Source organism: Astatotilapia calliptera, chromosome 1 (assembly GCF_900246225.1).
Source record: "Astatotilapia calliptera chromosome 1, fAstCal1.2, whole genome shotgun sequence".
NCBI lineage: Eukaryota > Metazoa > Chordata > Actinopteri > Cichliformes > Cichlidae > Astatotilapia > Astatotilapia calliptera.
In genome coordinates, this window is record NC_039302.1 from 14813718 (window position 1) to 14834027 (window position 20310).

At 42.4% G+C, this 20310-nt stretch overlaps 1 protein-coding gene across 4 annotated transcripts in view; it reads right to left on the bottom strand.

The window, feature by feature from the left end:
• rasa3 (RAS p21 protein activator 3) overlaps positions 1–18541 on the bottom strand; it is a 40368-nt gene extending 21827 nt beyond the window's left edge. For 3 of the 4 annotated variants that reach the window (XM_026165577.1, XM_026165569.1, XM_026165561.1), the window contains exons 1-4: positions 18282–18540; positions 4902–5019; positions 3022–3125; positions 896–990 (exon numbers count right to left, since the gene is read on the bottom strand). In XM_026165577.1, coding sequence (XP_026021362.1) covers positions 896–990; positions 3022–3125; positions 4902–5019; positions 18282–18336 — 372 coding nt within the window. In that variant the 5' untranslated portion in view covers positions 18337–18540. Of the gene's footprint in view, positions 1–895; positions 991–3021; positions 3126–4901; positions 5020–18281 lie in introns of all 4 variants that reach the window. The other variant, XM_026165555.1, reaches the window with a different exon arrangement.
• Between the last annotated feature and the right edge of the window lie 1769 nt (positions 18542–20310).

Below are 20310 nucleotides of genomic sequence, written 5' to 3' on the forward strand. Positions count from 1 at the left end.
GCTAAGTTTAGCTTGAGGTACTGTTAGCGAAAGTTAGCTAACATTAGCTGGGGTACCACTGTGGCGCACCTGGTTGAGAAGGTGACCTTAGCCTAGTATTCAGTATTGATTCTGATTAGCAAGCACTAGCTAATGTCAGCTAGCCTATTCTTTCAGGTGCTCTGTTATTCACAGGGGCGGTCGCCACAGCAGCAGGAACTACATATTTGATTTGTCAGATTTTTTACACCAGATCCCCTTCCTGATCCAACCCTACCAGAGATTTGTGTCTATACCTGGTCTCGAATTGGGGCTCTTTCATGTGCTGGGTTAAAATTTTAAGACTTTGAGACTTTAAGATTTTACCTGACAATGTGTTTGCCACCAACTGTTTAGTTTATATTAAAAATCAAAAGGAATAAACTCACATCGAAACAACAGTGGCACCAACAAATAAAAGGAGGGTGATAATGAAGCAATGTGGGCTTACAATAATCTAATACAATGTCTTTTTTCACACTATGTTTTTTTGTGAAAATTTTCAAAGAAGCTTATCAGTGTACGGGGAAAAAAGGGGAACATGACTGTGCAGCTGTGTGATGGGATTAATGCTGTGAACTGTTAAATTTGCATTAAGTGGAGAAATTAGAAATGCTATTATAAGACTGACCCAAATAAAGGGTTTCTCTTACCAGTGATGATTTATGGTTTAGGTTTGCTTTGAATGTTGACTGACATTAAAAGTATTTAATGCCAGCTTTCAATTTTAACTGTACACATTTTTAGGGGAGATATAAAAACCCTTTAAAGCTGTAGAAAAAAACAACAACTAGAGATTGTACAAAAAGAGAGGAAGAGATGAAAAGTGCACACTTAGTTTTGTTATAAAAGTATGTCTCCGTGTCTTTGTACTGACCTGCACCTCTGAGTCAGCGCTGACAGGTTGTAGCTGGAACCAGGTGTCTTTCCCGTGATATTTCTGCAGGTCCTCTTTCTTCACGGCAACCTTGCCTACGCACATGTTAGCACACAAAGATAAATGAGCTGAAAAACACAACTCAATTCATGCATCCCAAAAAGCCTGCGTACTTCAGTGTGACGTAGATCGTGAATGCTTGACAAACTCTTACACAAATACTTACATGTCTGCTCATGTACTGTAAAACCACATGCCAATTGCTTTTTAATGCACACAGTCACCTGGCACAGAAATACAACAACGTGCATTTCAGTACCCTGGAAATGACTCCAGTCATTTCTTTTCTGAAATCAGTCAGAGCAGGGGTTTGCAACACCCACAGACATTAACACACATACCCACACACACATAAATTTTTCCATTTGTGTGTGTGGTGCTTGAGACCTCACACACACCCACGCTGCATATCCAAACCCACCAGTACACACTGACACACCCAATGATAGAAACATCCGCCCACACAAACAAACACACACCTTTGACACGTATTTGTAGCCAAAACATTGTTCTGCGATAAAGCAGTCATACCCACTATACAGATACACATATATGATGGTATATATATATATACATATATATATATATACATACATATATATATATATATATATATATATATATATATATATATATATATATACATACATATACATATATATATATATATATATATATATATATATATATATATATATATATATATATATGCAGTTGTGGTCACAAGTTTACATACCATAATCGTGGGCATCAATGTTTCACGATAATTTGGGGGCTTTTAACGATTTGTTTGAACTGTAACGATCATGTTTGACTTTAGCTGGTAGTTTGTCTTTGCCAGCAATAAAGGATTTGTTTGACAGCACTCATTGGATTGATCAATACTGAGAACAATGGAAATGTCCAAGGAACTCAGTGAAGATCTAAGGAGAACTCAAGATTTACACAAGTTGGGAAGGTCTCTTGGAGTAATTTCCAAACAAGTGCAAATTCCAAGAACATCAGTTTAAAAACTGAATGTCAGTACAAGTTATTCTGATGTTTCACCTCAAAATCCAAACTGCCAACCTCAGATGAGAGGTTTTGGGCAGAAAAAAAATAACATTTTAAAAAGGAAATAATGCATCCTTAGCTGTTGCTGTAATTGATGGTGTTTGAAAAGGTGTCCCAACCCAGAACAGAGAGATCCTGGATCGTGGGAAAAACATCAATTAAACATCAATGAGTCTGTACGTTGCCATGGAGACAGACACTGGTACCTATTGATGGTTCTGTAGAAATAAGTATGAGAGACCAGTCGCCCACGATTGCAAATCAAAACACAGGAAGTGAAGCGTGGTTGAGTCTGCGGTAGGTGCTGGACTGATCAGTGGGAGGGACGCTCTTGTTCCGCTCTGACTGGCTGTTTCCCTTTCATTTAACAGCTGATGTGCTGAGCATGGAAAAAGGTTAAGTCAGCTAAATGTCAGCTGTGACCTTCACTAAGGTGCTATTTTTGATTTTACACCCTCAGCACAAATGAATGGTTTCACCAGGTGCGTGCATCCACCTAAACAAACTTCCTTGCAAAAAGAATAACGACACCACCGCCATGCTTGCATCGTTCTGCATTATGCTCTCATGCAGCTGTTTTTGTTTATTTAAACCTGTAAAAATCTCGAGTTGTGACTCTGTCACTTATCTGGCTCTGCCTGCCTACGATGGAAGCGCCTAATCAGATACGGCTAACAATTTAACATCCAATCACAGGACAATGCCTAAAAACAGTGGGAGGTTTGAGTAAGAACAGTAAAAACCTGTGGTGAGTATATTTACCATGGCCCCCCACGCAACATATAACTTGTTTGTCTGTGTTTACACTTATACACTGAGCTGCTGCACTGAGGTTTGTCTCAGCATGCCTGCTCTGGGACAGAGGACAGAGAGCTCAACAGTTGAAGCAAAGGGTGGGTGGGTGGGGTGGGTTTCACACTACAGAATTTTGCCTTGGTTTCAGAATCGTTACGCCCGTAGCGAGAGGTGAAACGGTGAGGTTTTTTTATCGAGAGGAGCAGTTGCCTACTCACCGATACTGGAGTCCCTTCTGAAGACATCCCTGTCGAAAATGTAAAAGGAGAGGTGCCTGAAGCTACGCGGGATCTCGCAGTAGAAGTCCTCCCCGTAGAACGGACTGCAGGAGAGAAGAGAGGAACTGTGATCAGTCTGATAAAGCAAGCTGCACGACTAACACAGATGGCGAGATTTTGAAAGTTGAGAGAAGAAATTCAGGTCACATGTCTGCAACATGTTCTGGACAAAGAGATATAGCAAAATGCAGATTCAAGTCACGAATGCAATAAAAGGCTTTGGAATTATTCAAAGAAAAAATGATCGGATCTTTCATTATCGTGAGAAACTATTGGTTTAGATAGAGAAGTCATACTGAGAAAGACAGTGTGCAAGTTTTTCTTGGTATTGTGAATGCAGTGGGTTTCAGTACCACTGTACCCCTTTACAGCCTGTTGTGAACCATGCCATTTAAGTGGTGCTGCATTATCTTCGACACCAAATAACTGCCTTTTAATTCATTTATTTCATCTTTGTCTGGAAACAGCGTCATATTTTAAAGTAATACTTTCACTACTATAGCAGTATTTCAATGTAAAGTATTCTATGAAATACAAGATGTCGTGCTTGGAAAGTAACAAAGCAGCCTATCAAGTTTAAAGTGAGCTAATTGATGGACTGGTTGGTTAATCTGCAAACTATTCGTGCCTCCACAGTATTTTTCAGTGTTGTCTGAACTGGTGTGTCTTAGTTGGGGTAAGGTAAGGGTACATTCCCCTCTGTGTAAACATCACAGCCACATTTATTTTTCTTTCCTTGTTCAGCAGTGATTGATTTTGTCAATGAATCACATGAGACAATGAAAATAAAGCCCTCGCGGGCTAAGTACATTTCGACTCCATCGATTTAGTCTCTGCTTTCCCTCAAGTGTGAGCAACAGCGCAGATATCATAAAGTGAAAATAATAGTAGTTTATTGGTCTGAGGAACACCGGCTTAGTCTGTTTAGATGGCTCATTTTCTCCCTTGGCGTTGGTCGTATGTGAAGATGTGACAACCGTAATCCCACTCAGATGGTCTCAGTCTGATGCCAAAAAAATACAAATATTAGGACATCTTTCCTATATTTTATCTTGTTCTCCTGCCCTAGATGCATCTTGACAACAAGCAGACTGAATGTTTTCACGTCGTTTGTAGTGACGCGTTTCGGTTGGCTTGGAGTTTTCTCTGCGTGAACAGAAACCAAACCACAGGAAAAAGCTACAGATTACAAACTCATCCACTGGTTGAGACCAGAACAAACTATAGGTCATATATATGTCAAAACATCTTTAGGCCGTACTGAGGTTTTGCAGACATGTGACCACTAACCACATGTAACCATGTAAACGTCTGATATTTTAGATATGTAACAGTCATTGTGACAGTATAGGTTTAAGTTAACAAGTCACACAGGTCTGGAGACTGGTCTGCAACCGGCAACAACTGTCGCTAGGGACAAATGGACAATATTTCCTGAATGACTGACTTAAAACTTTTTGTGATTTCTTTTGTGATGGACACTGCACAGCTACTCTCGGAGCTGTAGTGAAACTGTGCAGCAAACCTGGAAATGGAGGAGGTTCGCCTTCAAAATAAAAGTTGTGCCTTTTAAAACATGTTGTCTTTGAACCATCTCCACTATGGTGGACACGCTGACATCAGGTGAGACACCTCAATCGTTTTCCCTTTCCAGCTGCCATTTTTAATACTCTGGTGCTTCTTTTTGTTTAAATTCATGATCAGCTTTGCCTTTAGGTATTATTTAAATGTCGCAACTGCATATTTCTGTAACTACACACCAAAAAGTTTAGAAGCAAAGTTAAAAAGACAGAAGTAAAAATGGACAGGTGGGCCTGTACCAAAGTGACTTCTCCACAATCTTGGTCCTGAAGACTTCCTCTTGGTCCAGGTTGACTGTGCAGTAACAGTCCCTCATCTTGTTTGGCCCCGGGTACGGAGGGATGTTTTTTGCTTCTCCTGCACAATGAAAAGAACAAAGGAGGCATATTAAGTAGGAAAAAAACAATGTGTTTATTCAGGCTACAGGTCATTATTTATTAAAGAACTAGGAAAGGGTTGAAAAGAAACATTATGTAAAGTTTGTTGTTTTAGAGATGAGTGTATGAAGGAGGGAGGAGGGGTCCAGAGCTGGTACAGTGTCCCAACGCGCACTCTCATTGTCATTACCTAACCACATCCGACACCATGTATAATGAGCTTAGCTCTGCCAGGGCGGCTGTTTTTATGTGCAGATATATAAAACCGTGGCCTCAGAAAACAATGTGCGACATGTGAACGCCGTGTCCGCGAGCATGCCTGTGTCTGTGATGTAACATCTGTGAATGAATGAATCTGCGTGGGACACTTCCTGTATGTCAAACATGTGTGTCAGCACTCCCTTTAACAAAAATGTGATCCAGCCACCCACCGAGACACACAAACACACAAACCGGAGAGGTGGTACTCTGGTCCCGCAGGGCATATTTATTCTCATTTATGAAGACGTGCATCCACTTTAGCCATTACCCTCTTTACCCTGGGGGGGACTCACAGTGTTAACCATCATTGTGAACGTCTGCTTGAGTAACGCTTCATTGTCTGTGTGGTTATCTGACACTGCTAGCATACGCTGCTCTGTTATTTCTGGCTTTAAAACGTCTTCACAGTAAGAAGCATTAGTTTAAAGGGCGGGTGATGCTATTTGATAAATTGACACTTTCTCTTTAAGGCAGTACTTCTCTTTATCCACATTTCTGCCTTTTACATTACCTTACCTCATATTTAGCATGTCTCCTTATGTTTTTATCCTTTAAAGAGGATCCTATTAAAGATTTCTAGAGCCCCGATGAGGAACTCCTCCATCATCCTGCGTCACTTTGTATTTATCTTGGGAGTGAATCCACACATTAGGAACCACTGCCTTATCATATGATACATAACAATATAAACTTTGATTACATTTACTGCACCAGGAAACACATCAGAGATACTAAGCCAGAAATCTCCACTGCCGGGTTTCCGACCCTGCGGCTGACCCTAGGGGGGAGGGGAGAGAGTTGACATTTGACACCAAATAGCCGGGCGTGAAACTGCAAAGCAGATGGCTATCTTCAAATTATTTTTCCTGTTTGTCAGTATGGCTGCACATTAATGCAGCAGCCCCACTAAAGTTCCACTCAATCAGCCCTACCATAAATACTAAAACATAATTCCCCTGCTGGCATTATATAATCAAGACTTCCCGATAACCGCATCTTATCACAGAACCAGGAAGGTGGGGCAAGATGTTCCACATTTCCTTCAACGAATCCCACAAGGAAAATTCAAAACAATCAGTCAAATCAATGATTTGCTGACAATGCAAAACACAAGATGTGTCCTTTGAGCGTTTTCACAATGCGCTGTTGTTACTCCCACTCGTTTTTTGTAAAATAGATAGCAGGCAAGCAGCCAGCTGCAAGGAAGATACGATCTGGTGCCTCCACCTTCAGTCCGTGACGCTGGATAAACCTTAAACCCTCGCTGAGACAAACAAAGATGGTGAAGTGCACCCTGTGGGGTCTGTAATACAACACGGTGTTATGACTGCTTCTCTGGAGGCTGATTCGTGCACTGCGTGATTCGTGCACTCAACAATTCACAATAACAACATTCATTCACAAATTAAGACGACACCTGAGCTCTTTAACAGGACACACGCAGCACCGCTTTGACGTATTGATGCAAACTATACAGCTCCATCTGCCTTTCAAGATGATGTAACTGCCTCTCATCTCTGTCTTTATCCCTTTACTTCCTACTGTCATTAGAGCTCCCTTGCTTCCGCAGCTCTCATTTATTTTCTCATATTTACTTTATCGCGTCCCGTAATCCTCCTCATTCACCCCGAGCACCCGAATTCCCTCCAATCTCCGTTTTCCACCTGCTTTCATTCACGAACTGCAAGATTGCAGATTGCACTCATCCTGGTGACCAGAAACATCATGGGATTACCACAGCGTTCCCAGTGAGCGTGCTTAAAGCGTGCAAATGTGTTTAATGACTCAACTTAGTAAAAACAAAAACAAAACCAGCACAGATTAAATCAATTTTTTTTTAATCAGTCTTGAGATAATTCAAGGGGTTAAAAGTTTCAAATCATGAGGTCTTACAAGTAGCTTGTAAACAGTGTTGTTGTTTTTTTTACAGTAAAGTTAGTAACTTTACATAGATGACTCAATATAAGCAGGGCAAAGTCTCATTTTTATTTTTAAGTTCCCACAATAACCGACAGGATGTGCAAAATGATTTTGGTGACACTACTCTGCCCAAATTGCATGTTTTTGCAGTATCTAAGTGTTGCACTTTGTAAACAGACCGTGCAAAGTGATCTAACAGCGCGTCTTTCCAGCGCTAGATGGTGGGTAACAACCATTTTAATCAAAATGATGCAGTAAGTGGAGAACTGAAATCGTCCCACAGCAGCTAAACCACCAAAGATATATCATCCACTTTCAACTATTTATGGTTATTCTGGACAGAAGCTGCCAACACCTTTTGAATCTGATTGTGGGTTGAAAGATTGAAATGATGGTTTGAAGCTATATGTAATATGTGGACTGTATATGTAGACAATCTGGGAACATTAGGTAAAAACACAAAACTTAATCACTTGTGCGGTCAAGTGATTTAGAATAGAGTTTAATGTTCATACAAATTAGAAACAGCATAATGGGGGTGTTGACACCTATGAGTTCAACATAAAGAATATAGTTCTACGACTGCCAATGTGTCGTATCTCCTGCACATATTCAGGTCAGGTGATTACTGAAGCCTCTAAATGCAGCTGTTGTGATTTGGCGCTATATAACTAAAACTAAATTGAACTGAATTTAATTAAATGAAGGCAAGTTCGAAGTGTTCCTCATACAGCCATCTGAAACTGGCACCAAAAGTGAGTTAATAATATTTTAGTGTGAAAACGCACATCTTTTTAAGTTGGCATAAAAAACTGTTTTCGACGCACTTTAGCTAGCTAGCTAGCTTACTAAGCTTACTAGCTTCAGTTTGGTAATATTCCAATGAAAGTTGGAGCCAGTCTAAAGGTGTGATTCTAGGATTTGCAAGCTTAGCTACCTGCACATTGGCTTCATTTTCCAGACCCTGATTGATTAGTAGAGCCTACACATTCCTGAGGAGCAGCCTGTCAGATTAAACATGATACAACCACCAGTCTCTAGAAAAAAAGCGTCCACTCCTGGACTGGTTAGCGAGTGGCTGCTGAGAGAAATCGGTCACAGTGAGGGTGGTCACTAGCAGATTGTCACAGTCACCCATAGTTTACATGGAAGACGCTGGCTTGTCTGCAAACGCTCACTAACTACTAGCCAAGCAGTAGCATAATTTGAAAAACTGTGTTGCAAACCTGAAACTGAGAAGACCTTGCTTCAAAGTAAAAAGGTGTGCCTCGATGCAAAATCCAACATGCTTCACAAGGCACAACTTCTACTTTGAAGGTGAACTGGCAGTTTCACTATAGTTCTGGGTCTTGGCTCATTCATGGTCTTCCATGAAAAACATGACAACCACGACAATCCACTAGTGAACAAAGCAATCTGAGGTTTTCCCCAACAGGAAATACACATTTTTACCCAGCAACCTGTGGTTGCCAGGGAACAATGGCCAGTCTCCAGGCCTCTGTGGCAGGAGCTTGAGCAATCGACTTCAGAGCAACTTCCTCCAACCTCGAGCAAACACTCCCCAACTGTTTGTCAGATGGTCGGGAACCAGTCTCTATCCCTTTGTGACTGGCGCTTTTATCACTTGATCCTACGCTGTCACACCCATAATGTCCAAACCTAGCATCTCATGATTAGCGGTCACTCGACTTCAACATCTCGATACTTAACACTGTGCAAGCAAGCAAACACACAACATCAGAATCAAGCTTGAAGAAGAATCTTCTTGATTTCCCACCTTCGGCCTTGCATACTGAACAGCTGCGTTACTGTGCAATTTACAAGCTAAAATAAAGGCAGCTACAATAAAGGATCACAGTGTTTCCATGCTGTGCTTTACTGAGGAACTAAATGAAACTGGCTGCTGCCTCAATGCTCAGAAAATGATCGTATGCTCTATAAAGACGACATGATCTGTAGTAAATACGCCAAACCATCTGTCTTTACCACAATTAGAAGTACAGTGTGACAGTTTCCTGTTCAGGAGAGGAAGAAGCGATGGACCGTTTTATTTATCTGGATGATGACCAGGAGAGTTTGTCAGCCTGAGAGTGGAGCATACAAACTCCACTTTTAGATATTTGTGTGTATATGTTTGATGGCGAGTGAGTGAGCCTGTTACAAAAGAAAAGATAAGCCTCTTCAGTAACCTGCCATTCATCATGTTAGATTAAAGACTTTATTATAAAACCAGAGTCTGTAATCCACTGTCTCAGCCTGCCTATCATTTTCTTCCTTTTATCCCTTTTCTCTTTTGGTCTGAAGCCTCCTTTGTTTGCGTTTTTATCAGTGCAGGACTTGTCTTTCACGCCTGCTTTCGTTTTCCCTTTCAAGATACTTTAACCTGATTTCACTTTCCCTACATCTCATGCTGCTTCCTTTTTTTTTTTCATCTGTTCATTTTTCAACTTCTCCAGAGCTGTGTGCGCGTGTGTGTGTGTGTTCTCTCGCGATTCATAATAAGCAGAAAATATGGAAAGAAAACCAACAACAACAGCAGTTTTTGTTTTCTTTTCATCAAGCATCACCGCAGCTGCCCTTGGAGAATATCCTGCCCTAGTATCTGAGCAAAACAAGCAAACACACACACACACACACACTTTGCACGTGTTTCTGTGTGCACGCAAAACAGGGGGAGGCACTGAGCTGAGATGACAGGAGAAGAGTGAACAGCCGAATGAGACACTTAAAAAGAAACTTTACATCCCTGCAGAGGAAAGAAAAAAAAACAACGGAAGAAATGAGGAAACGGAAGTCGGCGAAGCCAAAGCGATGGATGCAGCGAATGTTCGGCTTTCTCCTTCTGTCGACCGGTTTCAGTCGGCCACGCTGTGGCGTACAGTTACAGACGCACCGCTCGGCTCGTTATTCTAATCCCCTCTGACACGAACACACTCGAGGATACACAGGCGCGAATGCTTTGAGTCGCCGTGGGCTCAAGTAGCAGGCCTGGGAAACGCAGGCTTTAAGAAAAGGAAGGGTGTGTGTGTGTGGGGGGGGGGGGGGGGGGGTTGTTACTGAGAAAAATACAAGCAGTGTACTCAATCAAGGGGGAGAGACGAGGAAGACTGCAGAAAGAGAGAGAGAGAGAGAAGTCAGCCAGATAGAAAACTGGAGAGCGGTTAGCTTTGGAGAGAGCGACAACAGGAAATGAGATGAGGAGAAAGGAATTTCAACTGGATCCAAGGCAAAGTTTAAAAGCAGCGAACAACCCAGTTGCCCCTGAGAGTGTGTGTGTGTGTGTAAGACGGAGAGAGACACCGTGAGAATGGAAAAGAGTGAAACTCATTTATATTATCCCTCTGTCTCCGCTCAGTTCCTTTGATGCTTCTGGGTAGAGAGTCAAAACGAGAACTGAAACCAAACTGTAAGACATTACAGTCTTTTCTGACTAAACATAAAAACATTACGCCCGCCCACCCACACACACCCATACGTATGCAGGCCTTTTTGGTGGATCTCCACAGCTGGCACTTTGTTCTTGCAGGAAATATTGCTTTATAATTGAAACCAGAAGCACAGCCCACATGTATTTTTAGCATCAGTTAATCTCCCAATCAACTTTTTTAGTATCTGATTAATAATTTGCCCTATAAAAATGCTCACTCTATGACTTTGCACTTTCAACGACAGAGGTTAAAGCAACAGTTGGGGGTGGGACAGTTCGGCACAAACGAGGCCCGACACTTGGCACAGTGCAACTCCAATGCTGACCGCGTCTTTCAAAGTTAACCTCAAACTGGTCCTGAGCTGTGAAGTCATTCTGCACACTGGGAGAATGACCTCATGTGATGTCCAGCAGCCTGAAAGTCCTATTCACGTGTGACAAAGAGAATAAGCAATCTTCTCTAAAACTGCATCCGTGCTTTAGCTATAACTGTCCAAGGTGAGCACTAATCAGTACGCCCAGTTCAGAGAATAAACACGGCCCAGGAGCAGATTACAGTGCAGTCAGAAATAAGCCACACAGTCAACAACAGGTAGCCACAATTTCCGCTGCGAACCTGCACCAGGGCATCCTGAAACCCGCAATCAGTGAAAACCTGTTAACCTTTTAAGACAGCCGTTTCGTGCTCGTGCTTCCGCCCCACCAGTTTCTTTGCGCTGCTGAAACCTCACCCACTCTGAGGTTTTTACAAAAGGAGGGGGCTGTTATAAGTCAGCACTGCTGCAGAGAGATTTACTTTCATCTAAGCATGGAAATCACACTTGAAGAATCAGCTTCAGGTAGAGGAGGCTACAAGGGGTGTGGTAGATAAGAACGGCCACTTTTTAAGCCTACGTGGGCTGAGGGTTTCATGCAAAAGTTTCACTAAACCATATAACAGATGCACTTGTTTTACACTCGGCTGTAGCCACATGTATGGCTCTGAACGTGTCGTTTTATCTGCGTGAAAACATTAAAATAACATTCTCTGGGATATCGACGATGAATAACTCTCGGCTGGCCGTCTTTTGTCAACATCCAGTCATGGTTGAAAAAAAACTCCTAAATTAAGGTTGAGCCACTGTTGAGCTCATGTCTCAACGTCACCTGGACATCCAGACTTTTACGAAAAAAAGAAAAGTAACAAGTTTCTGCAAGAAAGACTCGATCGCACGAACTGTTGGCTCTGAGGTCCACACAGATATTTGCATCATAGGGTTTATTATGTAACATCAGGAGAAGACATGAGGTGGTTCTAATGAAAAACTGAGAATTCCCGGTTCTGTCTGAGAGTTCTTCCTGTTTAAAGGGAGTTTTGCTTTCACAATGTCACCAAGTGCACCCTGAACCATCCATTTATGAGGGGCAACCAATCACAAGCCTGCCTTAAAGGGAGCTGCAAGGGGGCTGGGAGTACTTGTTTCAGACAGATGGACTAAAGAGCTGCGCCAAACCCCAGTATTAGATAAATAAGTATTTCCAAACCAGGAATCATAGGTGTGGAAATGAACGTTTAAATCATGAATGAGACGATTAGTGCGAATTGAACTGTCTGTCCATTGGATGACTGTACCGCACTAGGAACTGCACTTCTTTAGGTTTGCAAAGACGTTTCGAGGTGCTTTCAAACGCACTGCAGCTTATCACAAGCTGCCTCCCATGAATCCAGCTGAGCTGTCTTATCCTGAAGTTTCCACCCAACCAGAACAGCTGCTGGAGGAGCATACATGGAACAGCATGGAAAACAAAGGGAGTTTATGGTTAAAGGCTGCACAGCACAGACTGTGTGATAAACCAGGATTCAGTTACTGATCAAACCCAATCTCTTTCTGCCGCTGCACAGAGCTAATGGTTACACAGATTCGTAAGTCTCAATGGAAAACTTGACTTGAGCGAAACAAAAATACACAACTACAAACATGCACACACACACACACACACACACACACACACACACACACACACAACTGTGCAGGGACAGTTAGGCTTAAATTAAGCTCCGATCAGAGACCTGATGCGTTCATTCGGTGTCACGTCAGCGTGTAGCTGCTGCAGAGAGCTGCTTTCACTGCTCTTTATTTCCTTTACGTTCTGGTCAGTTTAACCTCAACTCTGCCTCCGGGCTTTTTATCCGTTCACATAATTCTTAGAAATCTCTGTGTTTGTTTTTATGACTTCTAGAAAAAAAGCAATTAAACGGTGTAAAACGAGCTCTTACCCTCCCACCCGTTATTTTTCCACACACGCAGACTCACAAACAGGCTTGGCAAACACAAAGATACGTTATCTTTTGCAAGCACAGGAAGGGAGAGCGAGTTGGGTGTACGTCCCCGCATGTGGCAAGTTGACATTGCCGGTGTTGCCAGGGGAGGAAAACGCTGTTGCAAAACCAGATTTAATCAGCGTGTGTGCAGACGCCTGCCACACAAGTTCAACTTCACACGAAAGTCGTGACAAGAGGACACTCTGTGACACGGGAGTTTCTCTGTCCACTAAAAGCTTTCACGCTTAAGTCACTGCTTGCTGGTAGACATCTTCCAGTTCCACGAGGCATCTGAAGGACACGCGGGAGGAGCCGTGCTCTCCAGACCTCTATTTACCCGTGCTGACCCTGCATGCGGGGCCTACGGCAATGCTTCCACATTATTCCCCATTCTGTTTTCCCATGGAGGACACATTACAAACCGGATTATTCCACCAGCCTAAAGCCACCTACACTGTCTGCATCTGAACAGGTCAACACACACGTTTACAGCAGCAAACTTTTTTCCAACACACCTCGCCTTCTAGGACAAAATAGTGGACTGTGCTTATGCAGTGTATTAAGCATCTACTGTAGATGAATATCATGTAATAACAGCACCAAACTGATCTTGTTACTTCCATTAAACTAAATCAGATTTCAACGCTGCACGCACATGAACTGTTTCTGACCCCACACGCAGCCACCCGTCACTCCGCATCTCCTATTCAGTCTGGACAGAATGAAGTTTGGGAAACTCTGTTGGCCACCTATCAAGAGAAAGGCAAAGCGAAGGGAGGGGAGGGACGCTCTGTCACTCCCAACCAAATTCTCCCTCCCAGCCTGAGCCTCTTGAAGTCAGCCGCGCACTCCTGTTTCCTGGACCGCCACCGCTTTTTCTCCTCCAGACTCTGTGCAGTTTCTTTCACTATGTGTTTTTTTTCCCACTTCCAAAAATCACACTTGCATTGTTACGGCGCCATTAAGCAGTAACACAACAGTGCTGTGCCAACCAACATGAAGCCTATGAAAACAGTTCAGGGTGCGCAGCTTATGCGGAGAACCGATTCCAGACCAAACCGGTGACTTGCACTATGACACAATCAGCCAATGACCGCACCGTGAAAGGATTTAAACCAGGGATGTCAAACGTAAGGCCCGGGGGCCAGAATCAGCCCGGAAAAGACTCCATTCAGTTCAGGTTCAGTGCTATTAGCAACGTCTTGGTGGTTTTCAGCTAATTCTATACACCCCATAACCCACCCAGCGCTGATATGCATGCAAATTAGTATTAGTTGATGAGTACAGGAAGCACTGAACAGCTGAGGAGACAGATATTTATTAGGTGATGGGAACCAGCTCCACATAACCGTTAATGACTGTTACGCACGACCCCGGCGTGGTGGTCGAGTAATCCTCTTGTTGTGTTTTTATCGTCACTCTAGTTAACCTGCTCTCTCAATTGTCTGATTTATTCTTAGCGCCGATTGGCTGCTGAAGGCTCACCGACGAATAAAAATGTTGCCAACTGGCGTTTCGGGCGTTCGTTCCTTCCGCCTCACCTCCATCGGCTGTTTCTTTTCTGCTGCTTTTACAGCTTTGTTTGTCAGCTATAGGTTGAGTTGGGAGTTACCGGCGCTACTGTTTTCAGTTTTGTTTGTTTAGGGGACCTATTGTGTGTCACTTCACAGGTTTCTTCCTCTTTTGTTTGCTTGAGCCGGGACTCCCGGTCCCTTTTTTTCTGTTTGTCCTTTGTAGGTAACTCCATTTTCATTATTAAAAGCTTACTGAATACACGGCAGGTTTCTGTAAAACACACATTCAGGGAGAATTTTGGCAGTGCTCAAAAAAAGGCCACCAAAAAAATCTACTGTCACACTTTTAAGGATTGTTATTCCATATTTTCTTACAGAGTATTTTTGCACAAGCTTCTTCCAACGCTTTACTTATTGTGTAGATTGTAAATTGTTATTGGCTATGGTGATAACTTTCCCTGATGAAGCTGTCAGAGGTGTACGCAGGAATGCAAACTTCCAAATGAGTCAAATCGGTAGGTCGGTCCAATTGCACTGTGTTTGTCAGATTATGTTCATAGCAGCAACAGAGAGGCCAAACGCACATATGTTGTTGTTAATTAGTGCAAAGTCCCAACTCCAGCTGTGCCACTGAGAGTTCCCATCTCTCCGAGCGCCGACACAGACACAGCCGCCGACAGACGGAGCGCAGCCTGCTCCTGTACGTGAGACACCACCTCTGTCCCTTTCTCCCTGCATCTCACTACATCTGCTTTGTATTAGCTTGTTGCCATGCAGGAAAAAACACAATTCTTTTGTAGTCTAGTCCAGCCAATCAGGAAGACATTTGGGGGCAGCTTCCTATTTCCTGTCTTTCCCCAGACAGTACAGACTCGGGCCCAGTAGCCCCGTTCAGTTTCCGACATTCGCGTGTTCCTCCAGGAAACTGAGACGAGTCATCACCTGGAACAGCGTTACAATAATAAGTCCTTCTTTCTCCCTCGCTGCCTCTGGTCTTCAACTATGTGGCAAATTTTCAGCTCTGAGTCATCAGCAAAATGTCTTCTCACGCCAAAGGAGAAGACTTTGATGAAAACAATGTGATGCAAGCGTTACACAGACATTACTGGGAGCAGAGCGCCATGGGAATCGTACTGATGGCAAGTATGACTGCTGCTAGGCAACAACACAGTATAAACTCCACTGTCATCACTGTTTGATGACACAGAAGAAAAAGGACGAAGGAAACATTGGGTCAGTGCTCGGAAGTGATGAAAACGCACAGTAAATGTTCCTCATGAGTGTCAGTAATCATGCCTCACTGGCAAAAGTTTACAGGGTAACACAGCTCCACTTTAGATTACATACACTTTATACCTCTGATGGAATACATTTTGCAAGCCGATGTAATACAACTTCCAACTAATATTATTTTTATGTGTTAATTTCTGCTTTATTTTCTCAATTAAGGTTTAGAGAGCAGTTTGGTATATAAAAAGGCATGGGTAAATGGACCTCAGCACATGTAAATCCATAATAAACACATTATATTTCAGAAAAACAGTAAAAAAAAAATCCAGTAACTTCCAGTCCAACAAGATGTCCAACAAACAGTCAAAAACCCTTGAGTGTAGCGAGTGTGTATCAATATCATCCAATATTTGTCTATGCAGCAGTGCTAACATTTACAAAAGTTTAAAAAAAAATAGCCAGGAGAAACACCCTTCGACTATGTTACCAGTGACCGCATGGTTTGTCCACCAGGGGGAGCTCTGCAACTTCCCTGTTAGGAACAATTGACTTTGGAATGCTACAAACAACAACCAGCTGATCTGAGGAGAGTCAGGCAAAATTTAAATATTTAAACAAATAACTATACATAACAAAATCAAGGAGAATGTGTTTTTGCTTTGTGTCTGAAAAATAAAGAAAAATATCGGCTGATATATCAGGATATCGGATTTTTAAATCGCCAAATATCGGTATGTCTAAAAGAAAGCTCATATTATACTGGCTTTTATGAAACCAACTAACAGTGAAATGCTGACTACACATTAATATTAATGCCTAAGTAGTTCTTCAGTAATAAAATACAACATGTTTGTGTATGACACTCACAGCGGTCCTGTGTCTGCATTTGTTTTCAATACTGAAGATACATTCAGGTCTGGACTTTAACTGGTAACAGTTTTCTTTTCTTGAATTAAAGGATATGAGTCTTCCACTTCTTTCTTTTCTTGCATGAGCTGTAAGCAGACGTATATCTAGGAAACACATCTGTGACGGGAAGAGTTGCTCCAGTCATTCGGTTTTCCTGAACAGGAACTCAAAGCTGCTGGCCGGCTGAACACTCATTCAGAAAGTGCAGCAAACTAATGAGACCATAGTAATTTAAATATTCCAACTCTCCCTTGAGTCTGAGCATAGTATCTCACTGGGAGTACTTCATAAACTTGACTCAGGTTCTTTCTCCAACTTTCTCCTGGGAACTCACTTGGAGGTTGGAAGCTTGGAAACAAAGCCTAACTTCAACTGAGAAGCTGACAACCGGAGAGTTTTGTGCCCAGAAATACTGGCTGGCACACAGCTTGTATGTGTGTTTATTGTAAATTTTTATCCCCCCCACCCCTCCTTCATCCCTGTTCATCCCTTCTGTTGCATGTTTGGAGTCAAAACAAAGTGGACAGCACAGACGGGATGAACTGGGTGCCAGATGTCAGTGAAAAGGACCCGTGATAACAGTTAGAGCACACAGAGGAAATGATTGTCTGCTCCCTGTGGTTTGATGTTAAAAAGGCAAACATGTGAACATGCTGTCAAACAGGTCAGACTGCTGCGGCATTTTGGACCACTTCCCCTCGCAAAACAAACGTCACAGTCTTCCCTCTGATGACACCTGAAACGTGTATTCAAAACTTGCTTTGCAAATCCAGTTTATTGTTAAGTATTTTCCAAAGTTAGCAACAGTCCCACAGATTCATTAACAAAAAAAAAAGAGCAAGTACACATATAAGACTGTTTTGCACAAACAATTAAAGAGTAATAAAAATGAAAGCAGGACTGTTGTTATAGCCGGTATTATCAATTCTTGCGCTTGATATATGCGGGCTTACATGCAGTTACTACTATATTACAGTTAGACAATTACATTAGGATACCGTCTTCTTCAATAAAGCACTCACTGCACGAGTCCTCATGGCTCCATTCACAAGATATGCGTGCACCACATACCTCCTAGAAACCGGGGTTACCCACTGGAGACTAGCTACAATTCTAAATATAGAAATCTGGGCTAACAATCAATAGCTAGACAGTCATGCATAAAGCTTTTTGGAAGGGGGCGAGTGCAGAGAAAGCAGGGATAAGGGGAGGAGGGGTGCAACAACATGACTGGCCGGCTGCAGCTTAGGCGAAATCAAGGCTTACTTTATCTGAGATACATAATACTATTATTAATAATAACAATAATAATAATAATAAAAACAGCCGGATGTTTGGTGTGCAGCCACACAGCTTGCTTCTAATCGGTTCAAGTCCGCATGTGGAGACTTCTATCAAACGCACATGATCTGGGTCCAAATGCCAGCTGCCAAATTCCCACAATATCCCCCAAAGCTTTGGATCTCTGGAAATGTCCCCCCCCCCCCCCCTTAACATTTTCATTTTTGTAATTAGCCTGTGCGCTGGGAGGAAAAAGCGTGTGATTTGAATTACAATACCAGGCTGAACAACACAGATCCGAATCCCTCCAGCCCCTCACTGACTGCCTGCTTCACCCGTGAATACGGGGCCATCCATTGAGGCGCTCAGGCTGGGGGTAGGGATTTTTTTTCTCTTACCTATTTTTATTTTAACGCTCTGGAAAACCCGGAGACCTTCCTCTTCTACCGCCATGCTTTCGCCGTGGCACTTTCCTTTATGACGACTAAATGAAGACGGTCCTCCACGGTGGTCGGTTCTGGCCTCTCCAGCGCACGGATATTCCAGGGGTTGTGCACATCTATGCTCCCCAGACGGCGATCGCGCTCCGGCTGCTGGCTGGCTCAGCTCTAACAAGCGGACTCAACCTCAGACCAACAGCAGCAGCAGCAGCAGCAGCAGCCGCGCTAGAGGGGGTGTGGTTTATACGGCTCCGCCCACTAGTATATGCTGGGTGAACAGTGCCGGGCGATTGAAGCGCAGCGGAAGCGTTTTCACCAGGAAAACTGCTGTAAACAAAAGCTTTAAATTTTACATGTAAAATAATATTAACAATAAATTTGAATCGGACATATTCCTTCTTTGGAATAAGGTCTTAAAGGGAAAATATCACATTGCCTTGCATCAAGTTAATCTCACGTGTCCCAAAGACTTTTATTTATTATTATTACATTTATCATGTTTACATTTCAGCAGTTGCCCACAGATGACACCATCTGAGAGGCATGAGCTGTGATTTTAAATTATTTTTCATATTGTATTCACTCAAGTAAAAGCATGGTGAGTATGGTGAAAACTGAAGTGCTGATTCCACTTCTTTACTCAAGTAAAAGTGAAAAGGTACAGGCTTTAAAATGTGCTAAAAGTATGAAAGAAACAAGCGGCTCCTCTGGAAGCTATTTTTGTCATATCCATAGAGCAATACAAATAAATTAATGCAAGGGAATATAAGCTTTATTTCAACTTAAGTTCTAATTCTAATGAGTTCTTGGATATATTTTATGTGGAACACACAAAGAAGAAAAAACAAAGGGAATAAAAGAGCAAAACAAAACTAACTCTGTTTGTTGCTGTCTGTGCTGCAAGCGGTGTCGCCACACCTAAACAGGAAGATGAATATCGTCAGTGGTTGAAGTGTGACTTGGCATGTAGGTTGTAGCGGTGTGGCTTGGGGAAAAGAACCACTCAGAAACAACTTAGTAATTTGTATTGTGAGCTTCAGTACATTTTGTGTATGGGCTGTAAAGAGCTGCTCACAACTGAATTCAACAAGATTTAAGGCGATGTTACAGGAAGTATTGTGGCTGATTTCCAAGACACGGTCCTAATAAACCTCTGGCAGACTGAGGCTCAGCGAGGGGCAGCCAGAAACAACACACTGTGGAGGAGAGCCAGAGATTAATAATAACTAATAATTAAATGCAAAGTGGTGTATAAAAGTAAAAAGTGAAGAAGAAGAAGAAGAACCACTCCAAAAGCCCCCAAAAGCCTAGGCCAGTGTAACTACAAGGGGAATTCAGGGTCACCTGATTCAGCTATAACTATATTCTTTATCAAAAAGGAACAGTTAGTCCTAATCTTAAAAGTAGAAAAGGTGTCTTTCTCCCAAAGCCAAACTGGGAGCTGATTTCACAGAATAGGGGCCTGAAAGCTGAAGGCTCTGCCTCCCATTCTACTTTAAATACTCTACAAACCAAAAGTAACCCTGCAGTGTCAGAGAGAAGAGCCCTAATCGGGCCTGATTATTCAAGACCTTCTGTGTGAGGAGAAGCCAAAAAGGGAGAAATATGCTCTCCTTATCCCTGTCAGTATTCTTGCTTGAGGAATTTAGATCAGCTGAAGGGTTTTTCAGGGAGTTTTTAGGGAAACCAGATAATAATGAATTAAAATTGTTCAACCGAAATGCATGAACTAGTTGTTCAGCATCACTCAGAGATTTTTTTTAAATCTTAGGAACGTTGCGCAAATGCAGGAAAGCATATTTGTTTACTAGTTTAATAATAACATGGCGTGTTATTCCTCACTTAACTCAATAACTAGTGAGAGAGATTTTCCTAATCCCGTCAAAGCTCAGAGTGCTTTGTTCTTTAATGCTAATGTAAATGTAAATCATCCAGAGGCTTACAAAGGTAAACGTATGTTTTCAGTGTTCTGGTCTGGATGTTATCA